The sequence below is a fragment of the Clupea harengus genome, chromosome 13 (assembly GCF_900700415.2).
Source record: "Clupea harengus chromosome 13, Ch_v2.0.2, whole genome shotgun sequence".
NCBI classification, from domain to species: domain Eukaryota; kingdom Metazoa; phylum Chordata; class Actinopteri; order Clupeiformes; family Clupeidae; genus Clupea; species Clupea harengus.
The window spans coordinates 16,783,724-16,806,939 of record NC_045164.1 but is presented as its reverse complement, the minus strand read 5'-3'; the positions used below and the strand labels follow the sequence as shown (position 1 = coordinate 16,806,939).

Genomic DNA, 23,216 nt, shown 5'->3' with positions numbered 1-23,216 from the left:
CGGCACCAACAAGCAGTAGCTCAGCCCACCACCCTAATTCTTGGTGTCTCCACTACGTCAGATATATAGTTGGAAAGAGGTCCAGCTGATAAGGAGCGCAGAGGTGGACCAAGCAATCAGCATGTTATAGAACATAGTTCCAGCAGACCAAAAGGCCAGGCAGGAAGAATACCACCTGTACAACACATTGTAAATCACATACTGCTGGCAAAATTAATGGATATAAATATTTAACACTTTATTGCAGCTGCTTTGTTTTTTTTAATTCTTTCTGTTGGTGCATATGTAATGGTTACAGTATCTAGTTATTATTTCTGTTAGTGCATATGTAATGGCTAATATATCTGGGGGAATCCAACATACACCTGCCACGGAGCTTAGTTGAATTCACAAGCCTGTAACTCTTTCAACTTATAACTAACCCAACAGGCTGCACCCCACATTCTAAAAGAAGACTTTAAAAGAATAATCTAGGTGCTTCCATACTAAACAATTACCGGCCCATATCCAATCTACCATTTGTACCATTTGCTAAATCATTGAAAAGGCAGTTTTTAATCAACTATCGTAACAGTGTTAATTCTCGGACGGGGGTCGATCTGAGGTCCTTCATAATTCAACCTTTATTTGCTCCCGCTTGGACAAATTATTAAAGATTAAAATGTCTGTGCTGATGACACCCAGACCACTCACCTAATGACTATGGTCCCCTGGAATCTCTGTCAATGCTCTGACCAAATTCTCAACATTTCCTTCAGCTGAAAAAGGACCAAACTGAAAGAATTATATTTGGGAAAAATGAGGAGGGATTTAGGATTGCTACTCATCCTACACAAAAGGTCTTAAAATGAAGGACATTGTTTAAAAACCTTGGTTTCTTAAGTGATTGCGATTTCAGTGCTTTCACGTCAATGTTAAAACTAAGTCAGCTTTTTACCGTCTCAAAAACATAGCGAAACTTAGAGGCCTTATGTCAAAACATGCCTATATCTCTAGCAGCGTTGATTAAGAAGACTATCAAACAGCTTCACCTGTACAAAATGCAGCTGCTAGAGTTCTTATATGATCAAAATAATTGACCACATTACTACAATACTTAAATCTTTACACTGGCTTCCAGTAAGTCACAGAATTGACTTTAAAGCACTGCTGCTTGTTTGTAAGTCACTACATGGGACAGGACCAAGTGATCTCTCAGATGTTTCAGCAGCACACACCTGCTAGACCCCTCAGATCACTGGAGCAATTAAACACGCTGAAGAAACCTTTAGCTGCAATGCTGCTCAGCTCTGAAACCAACTTCCTAAAGACATCAAATGTACTCCAACTGTAGCGGGTTTAAAATAATTGTATTTATTCATCTTTTCTATGTTCTTAGCTTTGTTTTTAATCTTTTGTTCTTTTAAAATGCACTTTACTGTTTTAATCTCTTATTTTCTTATGTTCTTTTTTCTGCTCACTTGTAAAGCACTTTGAATTACCAATGTGTATGAATTGTGCTGTTAAAATAAACTTGCTTTGCGTTGCCATACTACCGCTCGGCTGATCTAGTTGCTAACTCCCTCCAAAAGTCCAATGGCTGCAGTTAGATAGTCCTATCGTCTTTTCCTAACCACTTTACCTTAACTTTGATGGAAAACATCATGAGGTCAAAGAGAGAGGTGAAGTTTAATGAATTATGATGATGATGATGATGATGATGATGATGAATTGGCAGTGAAGATGTCACTGTGATATCAAGCAACACACACACATGTATACACACACCTAGCAAACAACAGCTTCAGCATGTATATGGGGCCCACTGTCATTCTTAAGTCTACCTGCAATTTATTAATTATTGTTTCAGGCAAAGGGAGCTTGGGAAGTATCTCTCCAGAAACAATAAGTACTGTCATGAAATATAGATTGCTGATATATACGTCCAACCACCACCAAGAAAGAGAAATAAAAGCAACTAATTTCAAAGGTCTGGGTGGGAAAAAAATGAGAAAATGCAGGTTGGTTTTGGTTGACAGCATGAACAATATGCACAACAATATGCTGGTTCTCTGCAATGCATACCACCCTCTGAAGCCAACCAATGCAAGGTCAATGAAAATGTTGCTTTTGTCATTGAGAGGCTGCATGGTCTGGATCATGAAACATCTGACCAATGGAACTACTTGATTTAATGTGTTGCTAGAGCAAGATGTGCATGTATGATGAATGTGAGTCATGCAAAGGCAAGTTTATTTAGGTCTCCTGTTTTGACGCTATGGCAAAGGTTGTGTACACACAGTGGGTTACAGCTGAGAAGAGAGGAGACAAGAAAAAGGACATAACCACTGTCAAGATCACAGTGAAGAAAGCCACGGAGGAAAGAACTGATTCAGTTTAAAAGAGGGACAACGATAAAGAACATTCCTCAAAATACACCACAAACCACTTCGCCAAATGTAAGATGTAGCTTCTGCAATCCCCCACAGTCCCCAAATACATGTCATTGAAAATGTGGTGGTAAATATATGTAATTGAAAATATGTGGGTAAATTATGCAAGGCAGCCCAATAGGATCTCAGAACCTGAAGTGATCTGTCAGGAAGAAGTGGGTGAAAATAAGTAAAGAGTAGAGACCACAAGAAAACATTTGGCAAGGTGTGATCCATGTGACTTAGTTGTGCTTCAGCAGGGTGCCCACGCCTTCACACATGGAAACCAAAAGAAACACTGCATTAGTAATGAATGTCTGTTTGCTGTATGGGTTCTGCTGGATCTACTTCTTTTTACTTTCAACAAAATCATTTCCACAGGGGTGCCCAAACATTTGCATATAACTAGTTTTTCTTCTAATTCACACATCTTGCATTGTTCCTATATCCTGCAGTGACTAAGCTGTTTTTGTTTGGAAGCTAGATCATCTGCCTGATGTTCATCACAGAAATCCCTGACATACAGAGAGAAAAGAAAGACCTCTCCCTGACTCACCCTAATACAGATGTCTATAATGTTTTATTGCAGAAATATGTAAGTATAAAAATTGGGGGGAAAAACATGCGTCAAAGACTTTTAAGCATTTTTGAAACCAGAGGCTCTATACATCTTGTAAACATTAAAGTTTTATTAAACATCTTATACACTAACCTCCATAACCTTAAATGAAAACAGTCATAATGGTATACACACAATATGAAATACTGCAAATGGGATATGAAGGAATGTTGATACATATATGAAAGTTTCTAATGTTTTAATTAGCTAAAACAATCAGAACAGCTGTTATCTCTTTGTTTCAGGCAACAGTTTCAAAAAGTTGGAGAATAGAGAATACAATAAATCACAACACAGTGTTCTGCTACGGGTTGGAAATATCCATGGCTTTCAATTTTTTCAAACTAGGTCATGAGCTGACCTGAAACATTTCAACAAATTGATCAATTTTAACAAATGTGAACTTTTTTTAACTGCCAAATGTCCACCATGCCCAGATAATATGAAAATGTTGCAATCCATTGTTATCCAAAACATGATTTATTCAATCCAAGGAGAGCACCTCCAAGCATCATGGTCATCACAGGACATGTTGACATGTTGACTGGCTGTATCTTATTAAACAATGTCTGGGTTGCCTGACAAACCTCATTAAAACTCTCAGTTTTCTGTTTCAAAATGAATGTTGATGTGCTTGGGTATGTGGTTGTTAGTGTAGATAAAGTGGCAAAGCTATCTTTCTCCTCACTAGTCCACCCGAACACTGACACGGATGCCTGTCATTGTGTTGCCTAGGCGCTCTGCATCTCTAGAAGTGTGTCTCTGTGTGCTTGAGGGAGATAAACACCCCCAAACCACTTCAAAGCATACTAAACAGATGGAGGCAAAAAACCTTGAATACTGGTCTGGCCAACTATTCCACAAATTGAAGGTCTGTTCCATACATTGAGCCGGTGTTCTTGTCCACATGTCAACACACTAGTCTAAAACCAGCACATTGGGGTGCATATTCCTTGGCTGGGCAGGGCGAGAATGGTGGACAGAGGGTGACAAAAGACTGGAATAGACCATAAAAAGGTAGTGGAGGAAAATTTGTATTCTTTAATTGTTTTTCTTTTTTTTGAGCTTTACTACTGAGCCTGGTGTGGTTGACACAAAAAGTACAGCAACTTTACAATATTTCAATATCCCCCTGGTACCTTTTCAATTTCACATATTCATATATTTGTATATATTCATATATATTTTTACAGTTAAAACACCATGGTCATGACAGACTATTTGTTTTCATTATATAAATGCAAATAAAGAATAAATATTTTTTTTATCATTTCAGACTGCCTCCCATATTTATACATATGCATTTATGATTCCATTTTTATATAATTATTGAAAAACATATTTTCACACAGGTCCTTATGTAGACTTTTAAAGACACAAGTGATTATCAGTAGGTCCTTAACTGCCACATTTCATTTGCAATATTGACAGAAGTCTTTGTTTGTATCTCTAGAGCTCAATAGCTGGGTCTCAGTAGGTCCATTTGAGGCCAACCCCCCTGAGCTTGTTCCATTGCCCAGCAGGATGCAGACCGTTTCTCTGGCCCATGAGGTGGCCGTATCACCACTGCTGTCTTTCCTGTGAGCGTGGACTAACGCTTGGAGCTGTTCTTGAGCTTCATCTAGCAGTAGTGCCATCTGGGTCTGTTTGCCCGGGTATGTGCTGAAGGACGGGGGAGGGTGCTGCTGTTCCTTGACTACTGTGATTGTGCCCTCTTGTGGTGTGAAGCTGATTCTGACTGTATCCGTGTTGCTGCTTTGCATACAAGAGGTGTCATCCTCATGTTTGAGCACAGAGGGAATGATGGGAACGGTGCTGGTGTAGAAGAGATGTGAGGACAGGATGGTAGGTGACGAGTCCTTGAGCATGCAGGGGCTTCGGTCCAGCTGGCATGACTGTGCATCTGTCTTACTTCCACCACCCGACTTCACGCTGAGAAGAGAATTCTGTCTTTGGTAACTTCTAGGCCTTCCTATATGCCTAAAAGAAACCAGAGAAAAAAACAGTGAGAGTAAAAAAAAGTGACAATATAGTCAGGGATGCACACAGACAAGGGACAAGCACAAAAACATGAGATGTGGACAGAGACAACCAAGTACAGCACTCCCCCATTATACTGCACCTGCTTGATATCACCATCCTACAGCTGTCTCAGCACAAAACAATGGCAAAGGTAACTCTGTGTGTTGGCACAATCCACGTCACAGGGGGCTGGTGGCAGAAAATATTTTGCTTCCAAAATTCACAATTTGGTCAATGTTATTATTAAATAACTTCACCATTTTCCTATAATGTCGGTATTGTTTTTTTCACCGTAGCAGTCACATACTACACAATATATACTCATCAACAAGATCACGAGTCACTTTAGAGATTTATTTTAATGCAGGTTTTCCCCCCAAAAGACGGCTGACCAAATGTACGTATCAGCCAGCATGTCCATGTATCAGCCAGTCTCTAGACTTAGATAAAACACTGGGATCTCATTTCTCATTAGTATTGCACCTGACAGCACAACTATATGATATTACCATTCAGTGTTGTGCACGTTCACACCTCTCATGAACTAGTTCAAAGTTCAGTTCATACAAGTAAACATGAATCGTTCACGTTCATAGTTCACCATTTAAATTCTGAACTAGTTCATAGTTCAGTTCATTTTCATTTTTTTTTTAATTAGTATGTAGTACCATTTAAATAATGAATTATACAGGGAACTAATAATAATAACTTGCTCTTCAGCAATGATATGCTACTGGCTTAATCTCAGATCAACAAGGGCATGTACACTAAATGAAAGGCCGCTCAAAAGTTAGCATATGTAAACCCTGTAACACTCGTATTTGTACATTAGCAGCTTATGCTAAGCGAGTCCACGCAGTGCATCATGCTAGATCAATTAAGTGACAGTGCTCGTAACAATGATGAGAAAGCTAAACTATAACAAACACATAATGACAAGGTAGGCTACAAAGTCAAACTCACGTATACATGGACGCACACAACTTCAACAAAGTGCAACGTTCAATTATGTGAAAATATGCCCGAAGTTAACTGCTACTCCATCTAAATATGCCATGGAGCGATATCAAAACATTGCACCGTGAGAAGTGGAGTCACATGACCAACGCAATTACCAAATATGGTCATTTACCGAAACATGGTCTGTCTGGGCAATTTAACAAATAATTACTATGGCCTTTTTAACAGGTAGCCTACTAAGCAACGACATGGTACAAGCATTCGATTTAGACAGCGTCTTTCCTCAGCAGAAGGAAAACATTCCGTAATGTTTTAGCTAGACCTCAGTGGCGCTGGACCTCAGATAATATGAACGTGTTCACCGTTCAAATTCATTATTTGTCATGAAGTTGCGTTCAGTTCATCGTTCTCATAAAAATGAACGTGTTCAATGAATACCATTACTGGGAATTGATATGTGGCTAAATTGCTACTCTTTCCCCCATAGAATTATATGGCTTTCCCCGACACGTTACCTTTACAAATTCTTTTTAAATTGTAGGCACACAGAATCATTGCTGTAGACAGATACTACTTGCACTTGCTATGCATGTGATAGATCGTGAGAAAATTATATAAAAGAAATATTACATGATGATAACACAATAAAACACTGTCGAAATGGTACATTTTCTACTAGAACTGGTTACTACCTGGTGGCTTTCTACCACCAGTTAATGCTCACACGGCGCATTTTTGTCTGTTGGATGGATCTTCAATGCGTAACCTACTGTTTTCAGTGGTAACCAAGTGTTACCCTCCCTACTGATAGCATGTATAAACGTTACATTTTTTATCAAAACAAAAGACTGTTAAAACATCCAGGGCCCAATTTTAATGCAAAAACGTCTGGCGGAAACGGCCTATTCCGCCCGGCCGGGTTGTCTAAACTCTAAACTTTTCACCAAAGTGTGGATTTTGGTTATAGGCATGGCAACATATTGTTCTCTGACTGGGAACATTTGAATGCACCATTCACAATTTTGAAAAACGCTGCCCCTTATCTCCAGTGAAGGGCAATCTCAATGCTTCAGCATACCAAGATATTTTGGACAATGCTATGCTTCCAACTTTGTGGCAACAGTTTGGGGAAGGCCCTTCTCTATTCCAACATGACTGTGCCCAAGTGAACCAAGCAAGGACTATAAAGACATGGTTTGATCAGTTCGGTGTGGAAGAACTTGACTGGCCCGCACAGAACCCTGACCTCAACCCCATCGAGCACCTTTGGGATGAACTGGAACGGAGATTGCGAGCCAGGCCTTCTCGTCCAACCTCAGTGCCTGACCTCATAAATGCTCTACAGAATGAATGAGCACCAATTCCCACAGAAACACTCCCAAATCTTGTGGAAACCTTCCAAGCAGAGTGGAAGCTGTTATAGCTGCAAAAGCTACCAACTCCATATTAAAGTATATTTATTTGAATACAATGTCATTACAGTCCCTGTTGGTGTATTGGTCAGGCGTCCGAATACCTTTGTCCATATAGTGTAGCCTGCCAGACTTTAAAAAAAGAATATAATCTTTAAGGTTAAACTCCTTGAAATACTCTAGCATTTGGGAAGAGGTAGAATAGAGCTGAATCATAGCATTTAAATAGGCAGGTGCTGACCCAGTGTGTTTGTGAGAAGGCCCTATTTTAATTTGTAATGTTAGCCTGCAATATTGTTTGTCTCAAGCAAGTTTATTTTTATAGCCTAGTTAACTAACAAATTTATAGGCTAACTTTATTAGGCCTAATTATCAAGCTTAATACCCTTAGACTGTATTTTGCCGCTAGATAATGCCCTTAGTACTAATTATTCATATAGCAATGCTTAATAACATGAAAACTATTGCATAATACTAAATACTACGTTTCTACACCTACCTTACAGTAAATTATCAACACATTGATAATAAGATCTGACAACGTCCAAACCCACAGAAAACAAATAGAACCGAGAAAGAGACCAGTCAAAATAAAACAAATGTTCAGACAGAATAGATGTTTCCTGGTATGGACAGGACTGAAGAAACTGCATGACATACAGTGCCCTCCACAATTATTGGCACCCCTAGTGAATATGAGCAAAACAGGCTATGAAAAAATATGTCTTTGCTGTTTATCTTCTTGGTCTTTCACTCAAAATATTCACATAAATCTTACCTTTTCATTGAAGTAAAATTATTGAAAAAAAAAAAATGTTGACATTAAATAAATATTTTTCTCCAAAACATCTGTGCCAAACAGTCATCTGGAGAACTAGCAAGCGGAGAAACTAGTAAGAATAGAATCAGAAACAGCCGACGTTAGCCAGCTAAAGGATTCGTGCTTAGCAACAGCGGAAATCAACAAAGCAAACTACCCAACATTATCCTTATCTGTGACTAAAGAAAGTAGGACTACAAATTAAACAGGTTGCCTTCCAAATGTTTTCTTTCTGGGCTATACAGGCATGCCTAAATACATTTGTGGTACAGGTGGATTAAGGGTGATAATGGCCTTCATGGTGTCCTGTTATACAACATGAATCAAATGAGTCCTTAGTCTCCGCCTCATCTCCGTCTAATTTCATATAAGCAGCTGTTATCCCTTACGTCAAATAGCCTATTCATTTATAAGTAGTTCTTAATTGTGCTATATAAAAGAACATGCCTTGCTTATATTTTACATAAGTTTATTCGCTATATTTATCTTATGTAGCTTGTAATATGCTAACCCTAGGTTATGCAAATAAAATATCCTCAGCTCCTCCCTGATTTTGTTTCATTTCTGAATTGATTTCTTGTATTGAGCAGGATTACCATGGCAACAATAGATCAATAGGGTCAAACCAACCGGCTTCATGGTGGTCTAAACCCAGCTCATGTTCCCTATTAGTGGTTGAACAAAATCCACACTTGGTGAATTCTGCTTCACAATGATTCTGCCAACATTGAAGGATCAAAAAGCAATGTCACTATGAACCCTTGGCTGCCATAAGCCAGTTATCCCTGTGGTAACTTTTCAGGCACATCCTGCTTAAAACCCAAAAAACCAAAAGGATGGTGAAGCTCCGCTTTCATGGTCTGTATTCATACAGAAAGTCAAGATCAAGCAAGCTTTTCTTTCAAATTAGGGTCCCATAATTAGGGACATCAAATATTTGCCACTTACCCCTTAACTGATTCAACTTCTCTGTCAGAGAACTCTGGTTCTTGGAGATATTGGTAGGTGGGTCCAGAATGTGTCTCTGCCCCAGTGGGCTTCAGCATTCCTCTCGATATGGGTGGAGTCTCACAATTGACAGCAACAGTACTCTTTTCAGAACTGACAGAGAGAGAGTCCCCGCTGAAATAGACAATAACAATTGCAGTCAGACTACAGAATTAGGGCCATTTCCAAGCCTATAGTTGGTTTGCTATGGTCTGAATCAGTTGAGGAGTTTGTAAACTTGAAGCGTTCCCCCTAGATTCAGTTCCTTTTCACACAGAGAAAAATCCAAGCAAACGTGCACTCGGTCAGACGTGTCTGGAGTGGGAGCAGTGAAGTAAATACAGGAAGAAGAAGTGGAAACGCTGCCCTGCAATTAAACATGAAGCAAGGGCAGAGGTGCCATTTGCTCATAACCATGGTCATTATCTGGGCAATATACCAGGCAAAACTATACCAACAGAATGCTGAATGCCTTTGTAGGAAACATCTTGAAAATACACTACTTTACACTTTCTCGATTCATTCTCCGGCTAGCTGTTGCAGTTTGCGTGCTCTGCCGTATTCCAGAATGCAAAGCACACCTGGTTACAGCTGCAGTTTAGCTCAAATCTGTGGGGCATGCTTGGTAGTTGGTTCGGATCGAGGTTGGATCACGTTCCCGCCGCATACAAACCACTTCAGAGTTCGTTTGGAGCTGGACCAAAATCACCTCCTCTCAAGAGTCTCTCCATCTTGAGAGACGGTGATTTTGACATAAGATACCTTGAATTTGAATTGAAAGGGTTGTCCTTGTTTGGCATTCAGGAAACAAACATTAACACTCAATACTTTTGGGAGGTTTATTCTGATGATGATCTGATGTACGTGAGGATCAGTTCTGTAAAAAAAAGAGATGGATGAATGTTTTTGATAACTTCTATTGAGATAATAAGATGTGCGTGTTGCATCTTTTCTTGTATATGACTAAATTGACTAAATACTGTTTACTGACCACTCACTGCTCTCTCCCATATATTAGGAACATTACCTGCACATGCGGATGGCTATGTAACACTGCTCCTCATCATCATAGCCTATGCTTGAATATACAGTATGCATATAAGGCAATCTACTAGGATACCTAGCTTTCTCCACTCACTTGGTCTTGTAGGGCAGGGGTTTTCAACTGGTTTTGTCCCAGGGACCACCATTCTGACTAGAAAGTAATTTGCGGCCCACTGATGTACCTGCAAACGCGTGCGTGTTTGTAACCGCCACCGCCACGCACCCCTCCCCCCGCACAGATATTCTGTCTATAACACTTAAATATGTGCAGTTATCAGGGTAGATCACTAACCGCCGTCGCCACGCCCCCTCCCCCGCGCACATATTCTGCCTGTAGCACTTGTCAGTGTAATTTCTTCGATATTTGTCACGATATTCAAGTGAAATATCAAAGCGAATTTATAAAAATAAAAAATAAATCAATGGTGAACTGATCAACAAAGGCTCATGTCGCGGACCCCCTGCAATGCCGTCGCGGACCACCAGGGGGCCACGGACCCCCGGTTGAAAACCCCTGTTGTAGGGGAAGAAAAAGAGACCCCAGCTACAGTCTGTCCACCTGATCTGCTTCTCTGTTCACCGCTGTCCATTCATACCAAACATGTTGTACTCTGCACCCACCGTGTTGTATGACTAATACTTAAGATGCTAGCTTCTCACTCTCCACCATATGTACCAACTAGCATTGTTGTGTATATGATGCAATAACACTAATATTACTGCCACTGACTTCCCCTGCCTGCTTTTTATTCTCTGCTTCTCCTCCTATACTACTGCCCCCCACCCCTTCTATCTGTCTATTGGGCCAGCCTCAAGAAGATGGACCCCCCTCCCCTTCTATCTGTCTATTGGGCCGACCTCAAGAAGATGGACCCCCCCCTTTCTGAGCTGGGTTCTGCCCAAGGTTTCTTCCTGTTAAAAGGACTTTTTTCCTTGCCACCTTTGCGCTCTTGTGCTTGCCGTAGGGTGTTAAGGCCTTGTGCTCTGTAAAGACAGCCTCTTGAGACAGTGTCAATTGTTAGTGGAGCTGTATAAATTTACATTTACATTTAGTCATTTAGCAGATGCTTTTATCCAAAGCGACTTACAAGGAATTTTGCATTTTTCTACATCAGGAGCAGTTTAGGGGTTCAGTGTCTTGCTCAAGGACACTTCCACACTTGGTAAGGAGGAGTGGGGAATCGAACTAGCAACCTTCCAATTACTAAACAACTCCTCTTCCTCCTGTACCACCAACTGATAGAACTGTGTTAATGGAGCTGTATGAACTGATAGATAGATAGATAGATAGATGGATACTTTATTAATCCCAAGGGAAATTTAGGAATTTATTATAGAACTGAATTGAACTTCTGGAGAAAATCCAACAGGGCGGAGGCTGACTTTGTTGATTGTGTTATTGTCATATAATGCATTATGCAGTAACAACGCATTTCTCCAAAACAGAAGAAAAATTCACTTTATTATGTTCTGATTCCCACATGAATAACATTTTGTAATAAACAGTTTGAACTCAAGTTCACTCAGTTTAAACTGGGGGAAATAGTTGCAGCTTCCATCACTCCCATAGCGGGGCCCACACCAGAGAGAACATCACAGATTGATAGCTTGAAAGGAACATGATGAAAGGTAGCCTATGACGCTCTATCAAGAGCTGCTGGACACTGTAATGATCTTGCAATGAGACTGGGCAAGAAACCCCCCAAACTGTTCTATTGCCCCCCCCCCCCTCCTCGGTTAGCTGGTTCAATGCTGCAAATCAATAATAATAATAACATGATGGTGCCTTTCATGGTAGTCAAGGTCACATTAAATTACATAAGATAAAAAAAAATATATAAACAATACATGAATATAAAAAAACATGCAATAGTCATCAATAAAATCATGCAATAAGACAAAATAAGATGTACGATACAATACAATAAAATGTTTCTGATGCTGTTAGAGAGAGTATGCTAGTTTAAAAAGCTCAGTACTTCTAAATTGGGAAATGAAGTCCAGTGTGCGGATGTGAGGGGGAAGTGAGATCCAGAGTTTGGGTGCAGCATAGGAGAAGGCCCTGGCACACATTGTGCTGAAGTTGATGACTGGTAGTGCCAGCAGACCTGCTGATGATGATCGCAGGGAACGAGAGGGAGTTTAGGGCTGAAAGAGGTCTATGAGGTAGGAAGGAGAAAGATTATGAAGAGGATTAAATGTCATAAGATTTCTAATTGAATTCAATGTCATACAGGGAGCCAGTGTAATTGAATCAGCAGGGGCGTGACTTGACCAGTGGACATTAAATCCATGTTCTGGATTAGTTGGAGTCGGTGAATGAGTTCACTGGGAATGCCTGCCGGGATAGCATGGCGACAGTCAATGTTTTTACCACTGTTGAATTTAGGTAGTTGTTTTGTTATCCACATCTTGTATATCATGGAGACAAGCAGTAAGGGTACTGGGGGATAAAGTGGAAGTGGGCGTAGTGGATACATTAAACTGTGTATCATCAGCAGAGCAGTGAAAATGGATACTATAGTGCCGAAAGATGTTGCCAAGAAAGGGGAGGTAAATAATAAAGAGGAAGTGCCCTAACACTGAACCCTGTGGAACTTTCATCTAACTTTCTGTATCTAACTTTCGGTAATTGTGTATTTGTACACAAAACTGTGTCCTGTTAGCCAGATAGTGGACAACCCACTGATTAACAGGGCCACAGACTCCAATGCTAGCCAGACGATCCATGAGGAGCTGATGGGAGATGGTACTGAAGGTGGCACTGAGGTTGAGGAGGATGAGGATAGAGAGTAGACCAGAGTCAGCCGCATCTATGAGATTTTTGGTGATCTTTACTAGGGCTATTTCGGGTGAAATACATGGAGTGGAATGGCTCAAGGAGATAATTGTATTTCAGGTGATCCTGGACCGGAGATGCCAATATCCTCTGAAGGACTTTTGATATAAATGGTAGGAGATAGGTCGATAATTATTAAAGTCATCAGGATCCAAACCAGACTTTTGCCTACCTGCGTACCTAACCCAGTATGCCACCCAAAGGGACTGGTTATGCAAGTGAGAATCAACTTCCATGTGTACATCTATGTAGCTGAGTACCTGCAAACTCACTTGCATAACCAGTCCCTTTGGACTACCCAAGTAAAGTGAGAATCAACTTCACTACATTTATGTGGTTGAAATTTAAAATAACAATCTGTGCTTCATCTATGCCACTTCTACGCAGTAGGGGATAATCTTATGCAGTGTACTATGAACAAAGATGCAGACCAGATTTAAAGATATCTAGTAGGTCTAGCAAACCGGTTGGTGATGCCAACTCATATAATGAGTTCAATCAGTTCTGACACAAAGCTATAGATCAAATATTGCAGACGTCTTATAGCTGCGGGTTAAGCTGTTCACTGAAAAAGACTAGCCTGCTTGCCTGCTAACAGGACAGCTGTAGTGTTCTAAGGCAACAGATGCCATAGCAAAAGCAGATTCACTACAGAGGGTGGTGAAAACTGCCCAACGCATCACTGGTTCCTTACTCCCCACCATTGAGGGATGACAAGAGATGTCTGCGCAGCATCATCAGGGACAGCTCTCATCCCACCCACATCACCCCACCCCACCCCACCCCACAAAGACACAAACACTAAGGTTGTGTGCAATGGGAACATTTTACAACTGTCCTTGACAGAAATTGTGTCGTGTGAAATTCCCAGACAGAGAATGCAAAAGATGATTGTGCATCCCAGACAGTTCTGTAGCATGGCTTTACTGCCAGGGACGGAAACGTAATGTAGTCTGAAGGGGCCTTCAGAGCCACCTTTGGTAACTCGTAACTCATTGTCTGATTTTCGCCTGAATGTCAAGTAGGCTAACCACTGAACATTATCTCCACAGAGCACAAATCTTCCCCGTCACTCACACACATAGACCATGTACAGTAAGTACATTGTCACAGATGTTATCTTCTAATGTATTTTACAGTTCTCACTCTAGTCTGTGTACCAGAGAGGGTTTGATCATTCATTTCCAGAGAGGTACCGGCAGGTACTTCCGATTGCTAGCTGCTGATTGAAGATCAAACCCTTACTGCCATGTTTATGACTACACTTACAGCCTACTTCCTGTCACCCCTTTTCTTCACCCTTAACTTCCTAACTTCCATATTTCGCACAGATATCTTTTGTCACTCTATAGTCCCCCACTGGTCGAGTTTTGCAGTGTCACCTAACAAGAGCACAGCAGCAAGGCCAATTGCAGTTATTGTTAACAACGGAACAAACATCTGGTGCACAGCCCATAAGCCGCAACACCCAAAATATCTCTACAATATTAAACCGACCTCCAAATCCGTTGTTAGCAAACCCATGATAGCAGAGTTACCAAAGGTGTCAAATTACTTGAGTGCTAACATATTGCAAAAAGGACAAAACTTTGAGGCTGAACAAGTTATGGATTCCAGTAAATAAACACATCATCGATTGGGGCCTATTCAAAGCAAACACTTCTACTAGGGTTCTAGGGGTCTTTCAGTCAAACACGATAGATAACAGTAAGCCATACCAATTTTGATTTCCTGTCGGGTCTTTGGATTGGGTGAAAGGAACTCTTATGCCCTCTGTAAAACTGGACTGACTCTTCACTCCTACGTGTGCTTGGCTGTGAGCGCTGTTTCCGCAAAACTGTAAAAATAGAAACAAGAAGTGAACAAATGTAACAACTTTTCACTGATACACAATGGCACTCAGAAAATATATAGTTGCAAACATTTTATTACAGTGAGCTAGCTTTTCTCAGCACTTATACATCAAGTCAATTCACATTTATTTATATAGCACATTTAAAAACAACAGGAGGTTCAGTCGAGGTTAAGCAATTAACCAAAGACTCTATAAACATATAAAGCATATAAAACATATGAAATATATAAATATGAATATAAAGATATAGACATATATAAATAGACAAAAAATAAATAAAAAGTGAAATGGTAGAAAAGAAAGATAGATGAGCAAAAGCTAAAACAAATATATACGAGTAAAAAGAAACTGGTTAAGACATATAAAAGTGAACATAAGCATATAAATTAAACCATAAAGGCATAAATATGGGAATCAGAATGACACCACCAAAGCAATAAAAACACAACAAAAGAACACATTAAAAAGTGTTGAATAAAAAAGTTAAAATAAAAAAAAATGAATTTAGATAACAGATAACAGCCTGACCTCAGACTGAACGTAGCTTAAAAAATGCATCATCAAATTCAAATCCAGGGAACAAAAGTGTATAAAAGTAAGTGGTTTTAAAAGTGTCAAAGCAGCCAGCAGTTCTAACATCAAAAAGGAGACTATTCCACACAATTTTGCACCAATGACAGTAAAAGCTTGACTAAACTTTGATTTCAAATAAAACCAGTAAAAGCGCCTCAGAGGACCTTAGAGTCCTTGATGGAAGGTAAGGGGTTAGAGGGTAAGAAATGTGTGTCCACTCACAGCCTTATAAACTAACACAATCTTAAAGCTAACCCTGAACCTCACTGGAAGCCAATGAACCTTACTGCGAGCCAACGTAGTTTTGCTAAAACTGCTGTACTGTGGTCCAATGCCTTGGTCCTAGTTACGTCTAGCTGCTGTATTATGGACCACTTGTAACTTGTGAAGTGACGCTTGGCTTTTACCTGAGTATAGTGAGTATAATGGTTTATTTTCTTTACATTCGATGCATTCAGATTGATCAGGTTTATTTGGTAATTTAAGTGTATTCAGTGTAATTGGTATCCAACCTGTTTATTCAATTGTTAGCATTTACAGTTGTACTTTTTTGAACTTACATTCAGTTTGACTGGCACTTGTAACATTTAAGCTTAAAGTTTAAATAAAGTGTTTATTCATTAACCATTAAGATAGCTCCTTGTGTGCCATGCCATTACACTGTGCCACTAGCTTATATACTGGTCTGTAATATTGGAGGTAATTTGATAATTGCATGGAGTCATACTCATTGTATTTTCCACAATATTTACCACTCTAACGGTGCAAACCCATGACACCGTTACGAGCGACGCGATATTCGTATCCCATGCATTTCAACGGGAGCCAATCCATTGTGACGTAGACCACCGTTTTGGGCGACGCGACCGATAAAAGTTGGAAAAAGTTGAATCCTATGCAAATGAGGAGCGATTTTTCCCGGCAGCGGCCAATCAGATTGTTTGGTGTCGTCTCTGACGGTTTGAAAATGGTATTTCCACACGCTTCAACACGCCCACTCAAAGCGATGGAAGCGTATCGCGTCGCTGTCATGGGTTTGCACCGTAATCCATTCAACTATCCCATAAAGTTCAAACATGCTTAGACCATCCAGCCTGGTGTTTTCCGTCATTGGTACCACTTTGGCTGACCTCTTGACAGTGACAGTGATCGAGCACAATGAGACATGAAGAGACAATAAAGCAGGGGCTGGTATTCACATTCACAATGGATCTGTGATTTTAACTGCAAAACAGACTAGTCTTCTTTCTACTGGTTACAATCGCTAGCTTGATGTGATCCGTGTTCTTGCAATAGCTTGCAGTTGTAGTTGTTTCCTTGGCTAGCAGCTGCTGGTTGTTTGCTAAGCACACTAGCTTCATGATGGAACTGAATAGTGATGTTTTCCTTTTCAAATTGGTTGTTTACAAAGTGATTCTTGTGTGAGCATACAAATGCTCATATGGTGGACTGATGGAACTGAATATTGCTATTCTCCTGTTGTGTCCGAAATGAACTACATAATTTTGTATCATCTGTCTGTGTAACCCATACTCCTAGATGTGTACTCTGACTGTGTAACCCATACCCCTAGATGTGTACTCTGTGTAACCCATACCCCTAGATGTGTACTCGTCGTCTCACTGAGGGCACACACTACATGGAGATAGAGGATGTGAGGAGCAATTAGCTGAATTTGACAAAATCTGTATTGGATAAGAATCACATTTAAAATAGGTCTTTAAAAATGATCAATAATTATTGATAATATTTTTGGCTATACTGCCGAGCGTAAGTGGAGTTTGCGGTGGGCCAGGTTAGAGTTAGTAATAACCTTAAAAGTAAAATAAAAGTTTTTCATATACAGTACTGTGCAAAAGTTTTAGGCAGGTGTGAAGAAATGCTGTAAACTAAGAATGCTTTGAAAAATGTAAAGAATAATTGTTTATTTTTATCAATTTACAAAATGCAAAGTGAGCGAACAAAAGAAAAATCTAAACCGAATCAATGTTTGGTGTTACTACCCTTTGCCTTCAAACCAGCATCAATTCTTATTGGTACACTTGCACAAAGTCAGGGATGTTGTAGGATTAGAGTCAGAGGTATGATCAACCAATTATACCAAACAGGTGCTAATGATCATCAATTATACCGAACAGGTGCTAATGATCATCAATTTCACATGCAGGTTGAAACACAGTCAGTAACTGAAACAGAAACAGCTGTGTAGGGGGGCTTAAAACTGGGTGAGGAACAGCCCAACTCTGCTACCAAGGTGAGGTTGTGGAAGACAGTTTCATGTCACAGGTCATATACACTATGGCAAGACTGAGCACCTCAACAAGACACAAGGTAGTTATACTGCAACAGCAAGGTCTCTCCCAGACAAAGATTTCAAAGCAGACTGGGGTTTCCAGATGTGCTGTTCAAGCTCTTTTGAAGAAGCACAAAGAAACGGGCAACGTTGTGGATCGTAGACGCAGTGGTCGGCCAAGGAAACTAGAAAAACACATCAAGCCTATTTCCCTTCGAAAACGGAAGATGTCCAGCAGTGCCATCAGCTCAGAACTGGCAGAAACCAGTGGGACCCAGATACACCCATCTACTGTCCGGAGAAGTCTGGCTAGAAGTGGTCTTCATGGAAGAGTTGCAGCCAAAAAGCCAGACCTCCGACATGGAAACAAGACCAAGTGACTCAACTATGCACGAAAACATAGGAACTGGGGTGCAGAAACATTGCAGCAGGTGATCTGGACTGATGAGTCCAAATTTGAAATATTTGGCTGTAGAAGAAGGCAGTTTGTTCGCCGAAGGGCTGGAGAGCGGTACAATAATGAGTGTCTGCAGTCAACAGTGAAGCATGGTGGAGGTTCCTTGCAAGTTTGGGGCTGCATTTCTGCAAATGGAGTTGGAGATTTGGTCATGATTATTGGTGTCCTCAATGCTGGGAAATACAGGCAGATACTTATCCATAATGCAATACCATCAGGGACGCGTATGATTGGCACCAAATGTATTCTGCAGCAGGACAATGTCCCCAAACATACAGCCAATGCAATTAAGAACTATCTTCAGCGTCAAGAAGAACAAGAAGTCCTTGAAGTGATGGTATGGCCCCCACAGAGCACTGATCTCAACATCATCAAGTCTGTCTGGGATTACATGAAGAGACAGAAGGATTTGAGGAAGCCTACATGCACAAAACATCTGTGGTTAGTTCTCCAAGATGTTTGGAACAACCTACCAGCCGAGTTCCTTCAAAAACTGTTTGCATGTGTACCTAGAAGAATTTAATACTGTTTTGAAGGCAAAGGGTGGTCACACCAAATATTGATTTGATTTAGATTTCTATTCTGTTCATTCACTGCATTTTGTTAATTAATGAAAATAAACTGTTAACACTTCCCTCTGTTTCTAGCAGTTTCTTAAAAACTCATCTAGATGTGCCTGTACTTCACAGGCCGCCCACTCACTCTGAGGCTTACTCAGGAACATTCCGGAAAGGGCTCTGCTCTATGGCAGCAACTTCCACAGTCTGCAGTCGCATCACCCTACCTTCATGCTCCAGAGACTTTCCAGCTTCCTTAGCTGCCTTATTCAACCTGATCCAATAGTCAAGAGGATGCTCACTGACATATACGGTGTAGTGAAATACAAATCAACTAAAGGCATACCCGAATGTACAGCTCTTTCAAAATGCTCTCTGAGGATGCAGAAGACACCTGGACATCCTAATGCCATAGCTGGCACAGCCCAACAGAATGCTAATCAGTCCATTCACACATTCACTCCCACTGGAGCTACTCTTCTACATTAATCCCTCCCACTCACACAGCGACACATACTGATCTGTACTATCATCTCTAAAGAAAAGTGTCTCTTTTCTCTCAGATCTTAGGACAAAATTGTATTTGGAAGCATCATTAAAAGAAACACCCGGCAGGGAATAGTCAGCAGAGAGAGCTGGTGAACTTGACTGGACAAAATATTCAAAACACTCACAACAATGGACTTACTACTAATTGCACTGGTCTCTTTAACCTGCTCACTAGTCAACTTAACAAGAGGCGGGAAATCCTGATGCACTGGAGTAGAAAAGGTAACCGCATGTGTGAGGCCAGAACCATTCCCTGCCAACCCAGTGCTACCTGGGTCCTAAGTGTCAGAGGGCCTCTACCCCTACCTACGCTAAAATACCCATGAGCACCCATACAATCCATAGTGACTAGATTTTAAGAAATGCAATATAAAATGGAAAGAAGGAAACCAAAACACAGCTACAGCTATGTGCACTACTACTGTTAATCAATTAAAACTGGAGCTGTGAAAAATAACGCGTTAACGCATTATGATTAAATTACAGGATTAATTACCGTAAATCCTCAAATAAAGACCGGGATTCAATTAGAGGCCGGGCTTCAGATAGTAGCCGGGGACGTGGTCGATACGGACAAATAAAGGGCAGGTCCCGAATACAAGCCGGGGGTAAAAAAAAGGTCATCAGTCCATCAGCACAAAGCAGACATCACAATTTAATTGAATGCATTTCATAAATACATGTTCTCCTCATGTTTAATGTTTTTGGCTAATTTCAATATGTTTGCAATAAAAAAAAAAATGTTTCAGCCTACAAGGCGAATTTGTTATTATACAGTTACTTGCCTAAACGATAGAAGACATTCCTCCTATTACCTATTTTTAATGATTTTGTTGCCGTTTCATGATTTCCGCTAAGAAAAAAAATTTCGTCAGGCTAATAGAACTTTAACGTTCCAGGTGTTGCGTAGCAAACCAAATCTTACTTGCTGATTCAAGTTACAATGACTTTCCGCTACGTTAAATGACCGGACTTCTTGCGGAACGATATGAAAGATGTGACTTTTCGCAGTGGTGAATATCAAGAAATTACAGACCTGCTAACGTTGGGGTGCCCCATTCAAATCATCAGAACTTTTTGGAACATTCTGAAGAGCCGTATAATAAGTAAGAAATAAAGGCCTGCCCCTAATACAAGCCTGCCCCAAATACAGGCCGGCCACAATTTGAGGATTTACTGTAGTTTTTTAACGCATTTAACGCATGCGCAGAATGAGCTTCCAATATACCACAACATGGATAATTCTGATGAACCTGAAGACCTTCTGGATGGGAAGTTCGTGTTCCAAAAAAACAAAGATGGAATATTCAATGAACCCAAAGTGATATGCACACTAGCAGTAGTTATCGTTTCACCGTTGCAATACCAGCCTAAAGTACCACCTCAACGCGATGCATGCGTTGGTCGGCGAGGGGAGTTCAAGTGGAATGCGCCAAACCACCCTCACTGAACAACATAGGCCCCTCACTAAGTCTGCCTGTGACAAGCTGACTAGCACAGTTGCCAAATGAGAGGTGTGTCTCTGTAAGAGGTGTGTCTGTGTAAGAGGTGTGTCTGTGTCCTGTAAGAGGTGTGTCTGTGTAAGAGGTGTGTCTGTGTCCTGTAAGAGGTGTGTCTGTGTAAGGCGAAGAGGTGTGTCCTGTAAGAGGTGTGTTTGTGTCCTGTAAGAGGTGTGTCCTGTAAGAGGTGTGTCTGTGTCCTGTAAGAGGTGTGTCTGTGTCCTGTAAGAGGTGTGTCCTGTAAGAGGTGTGTCTGTGTCCTGAAAGGGGTGTGTCTGTGTAAGGGGTGTGTCCTGTAAGAGGTGTGTCCTGTAAGAGGTGTGTCTGTGTCCTGTAAGAGGTGTGTCTGTGTAAGGGGTGTGTCCTGTAAGAGGTGTGTCTGTAAGAGGTGTGTCTGTGTCCTGTAAGAGGTGTGTCCTGTAAGAGGTGTGTCTGTGTCCTGTAAGAGGTGTGTCTGTTAGAGGTGTGTCTGTGTCCTGTAAGAGGTGTGTCTGTGTCCTGTAAGAGGTGTGTCCTGTAAGAGGTGTGTCCTGTAAGAGGCGTGTCCTGTAAGAGGCGTGTCTGTGTCCTGTAAGAGGTGTGTCTGTGTCCTCCAAAGTTAAAGCTGAACTAGAATTGATGGTCCAGTGCAGTGTCATTTCTGAGATAAGGGAGTTGTGCGACCTGTGGTGGCTGCTTCGAATATAACAGTGAACAGGGAGTTGAGCTCGCTGCCTTTGATGATGACATCCTATGAGCTAACTGCCTTTGATGATGACATCCTTCCTAGACTAGCACATGTGGCAGTCTTCTGCCTCCTTGATACAGCCAGCAGCTTCTAGACTCTTTTTTCTGCACACTGTTCTTTGGTATCAGCAGCACATATGAATTCTTCATGAGTGTGAAGGTCTAACAGTCTTTATAGACGACACACTGGCCTACAGCATCATGAGTGTGAAGGTCTAACAGTCTTTATAGACGACACACTGGCCTACAGCAACATTCCAGCGCATGAGCGATGACTGCAGAGTACCCTGAAAGCCATCAACCCAGCAGGCCCCCAGCTAAACACAGAAAAGTGCCTTCCTGAGATAGCATCAGCTTATGTACCTGGGACATGTCAAAGTGGGCATACATGCAGTTAAAGCTATCGCTCACCTTGAGCCACCACAGAACATCTCTGTCCTAACACCAATCCTGGAATGATCTGAATCATCCTCAGTGCAAGATGAGGCATTCAGAAAAGTAAATTGGTTAATCACAGGCTCCCGTGTTCTAGCATTTTCTCAATGTCACAAAACCCACTGTGGTCAGCGCAGATGCCCAGCAGCTATGGCCTTGGAGGAGTTCTGCTCCAGAGCCTTGATGGACAGTTCAAACCACTGGCCTTCTGTTCCAGAGTGCTGAGTGATGCAGAGCAAAGATATGCACAGATAGAGTGCCTGGCAGCCGTATGGGTGTGTGAGAAATTCACAAGATTCCTGTATGCGCTGGAGAGCTTCATGCTGCAAGCAGACCATAAGCCACTGTTTCCACTAATCAGCACTGTATGTATGTACCATATGTACCTGGGTTAGCACTGGTAGTTGTGGACACACTCTATAGACACCCTCAGGCAGCTGTGGCCCCAGGAGTCTCGGAGCTTGTGCTTGAAGTAGTGGCCTATGAGGATGACATCAGAAGTGCATGGCTAATCTCCACCACAACGCTGGAAATCGTAAAATACCAGCCAGAAGCAGACGCAGAACTGGCTGGAGATGGTGAGGCAGTATGTGAGTACTGGGCGGCCCAGATATATATGCATCCAGCACACCACATGCTCTGAAACTAAACTACGGTGTGTGGCAACACCTGTTAATCTACCAGAGAGCTGTGTGATGACATGATAATAGTAATTCCTCAAAGCATGCACTCTGACATACTTCCAAAGCTGTGTGATTGTCACCGGGGCATAGATCCATGGAGGGAAAGAGCCAGAATTAGCATTATGTTGTGGCCAGGCATAGGAAAGGAGATTCAGCAGTTAGTTAATAGCTGCACGGACTGTCAGGAGTCAAAAGCCTCGCAGAGAAAAGACCCAATCCCTTCCCCTTCTACATAACTGTGCATGGGAGAGTGGCTGCAGACATCTGTGAAGTCAACCAGCAGCATTATATAGTGGTAGTAGATGACTACTCCAGACACATTCATCTCCAGAATCTATCTAAAGATGCGTGATGGAGCTGTCCAAACCTCTTTGCTTGAGGTGTGGATTTGAATTTTTTTAATATACAGTATATCCTTTGTGAACAATCCATTGCACGGCCAATTTGTTTGATCCAAGTATTGACATCTGCACAA

The 23,216-nt window shown here is 41.2% G+C and overlaps 1 protein-coding gene across 2 annotated transcripts in view; it reads right to left on the bottom strand.

Annotated features, from left to right (window-relative positions):
• Positions 1-3,076: 3,076 nt before the first annotated feature.
• LOC105892721 (pro-neuregulin-3, membrane-bound isoform) overlaps positions 3,077-23,216 on the bottom strand; it is a 56,164-nt gene continuing 36,024 nt past the window's right edge. For both annotated transcript variants that reach the window (XM_012819028.3, XM_031578802.2), the window contains exons 7-9: positions 14,833-14,951; positions 9,193-9,366; positions 3,077-5,010 (exon numbers count right to left, since the gene is read on the bottom strand). In XM_012819028.3, coding sequence (XP_012674482.2) covers positions 4,443-5,010; positions 9,193-9,366; positions 14,833-14,951 — 861 coding nt within the window. In that variant the 3' untranslated portion in view covers positions 3,077-4,442. The remainder of the gene's footprint in view (positions 5,011-9,192; positions 9,367-14,832; positions 14,952-23,216) is intronic.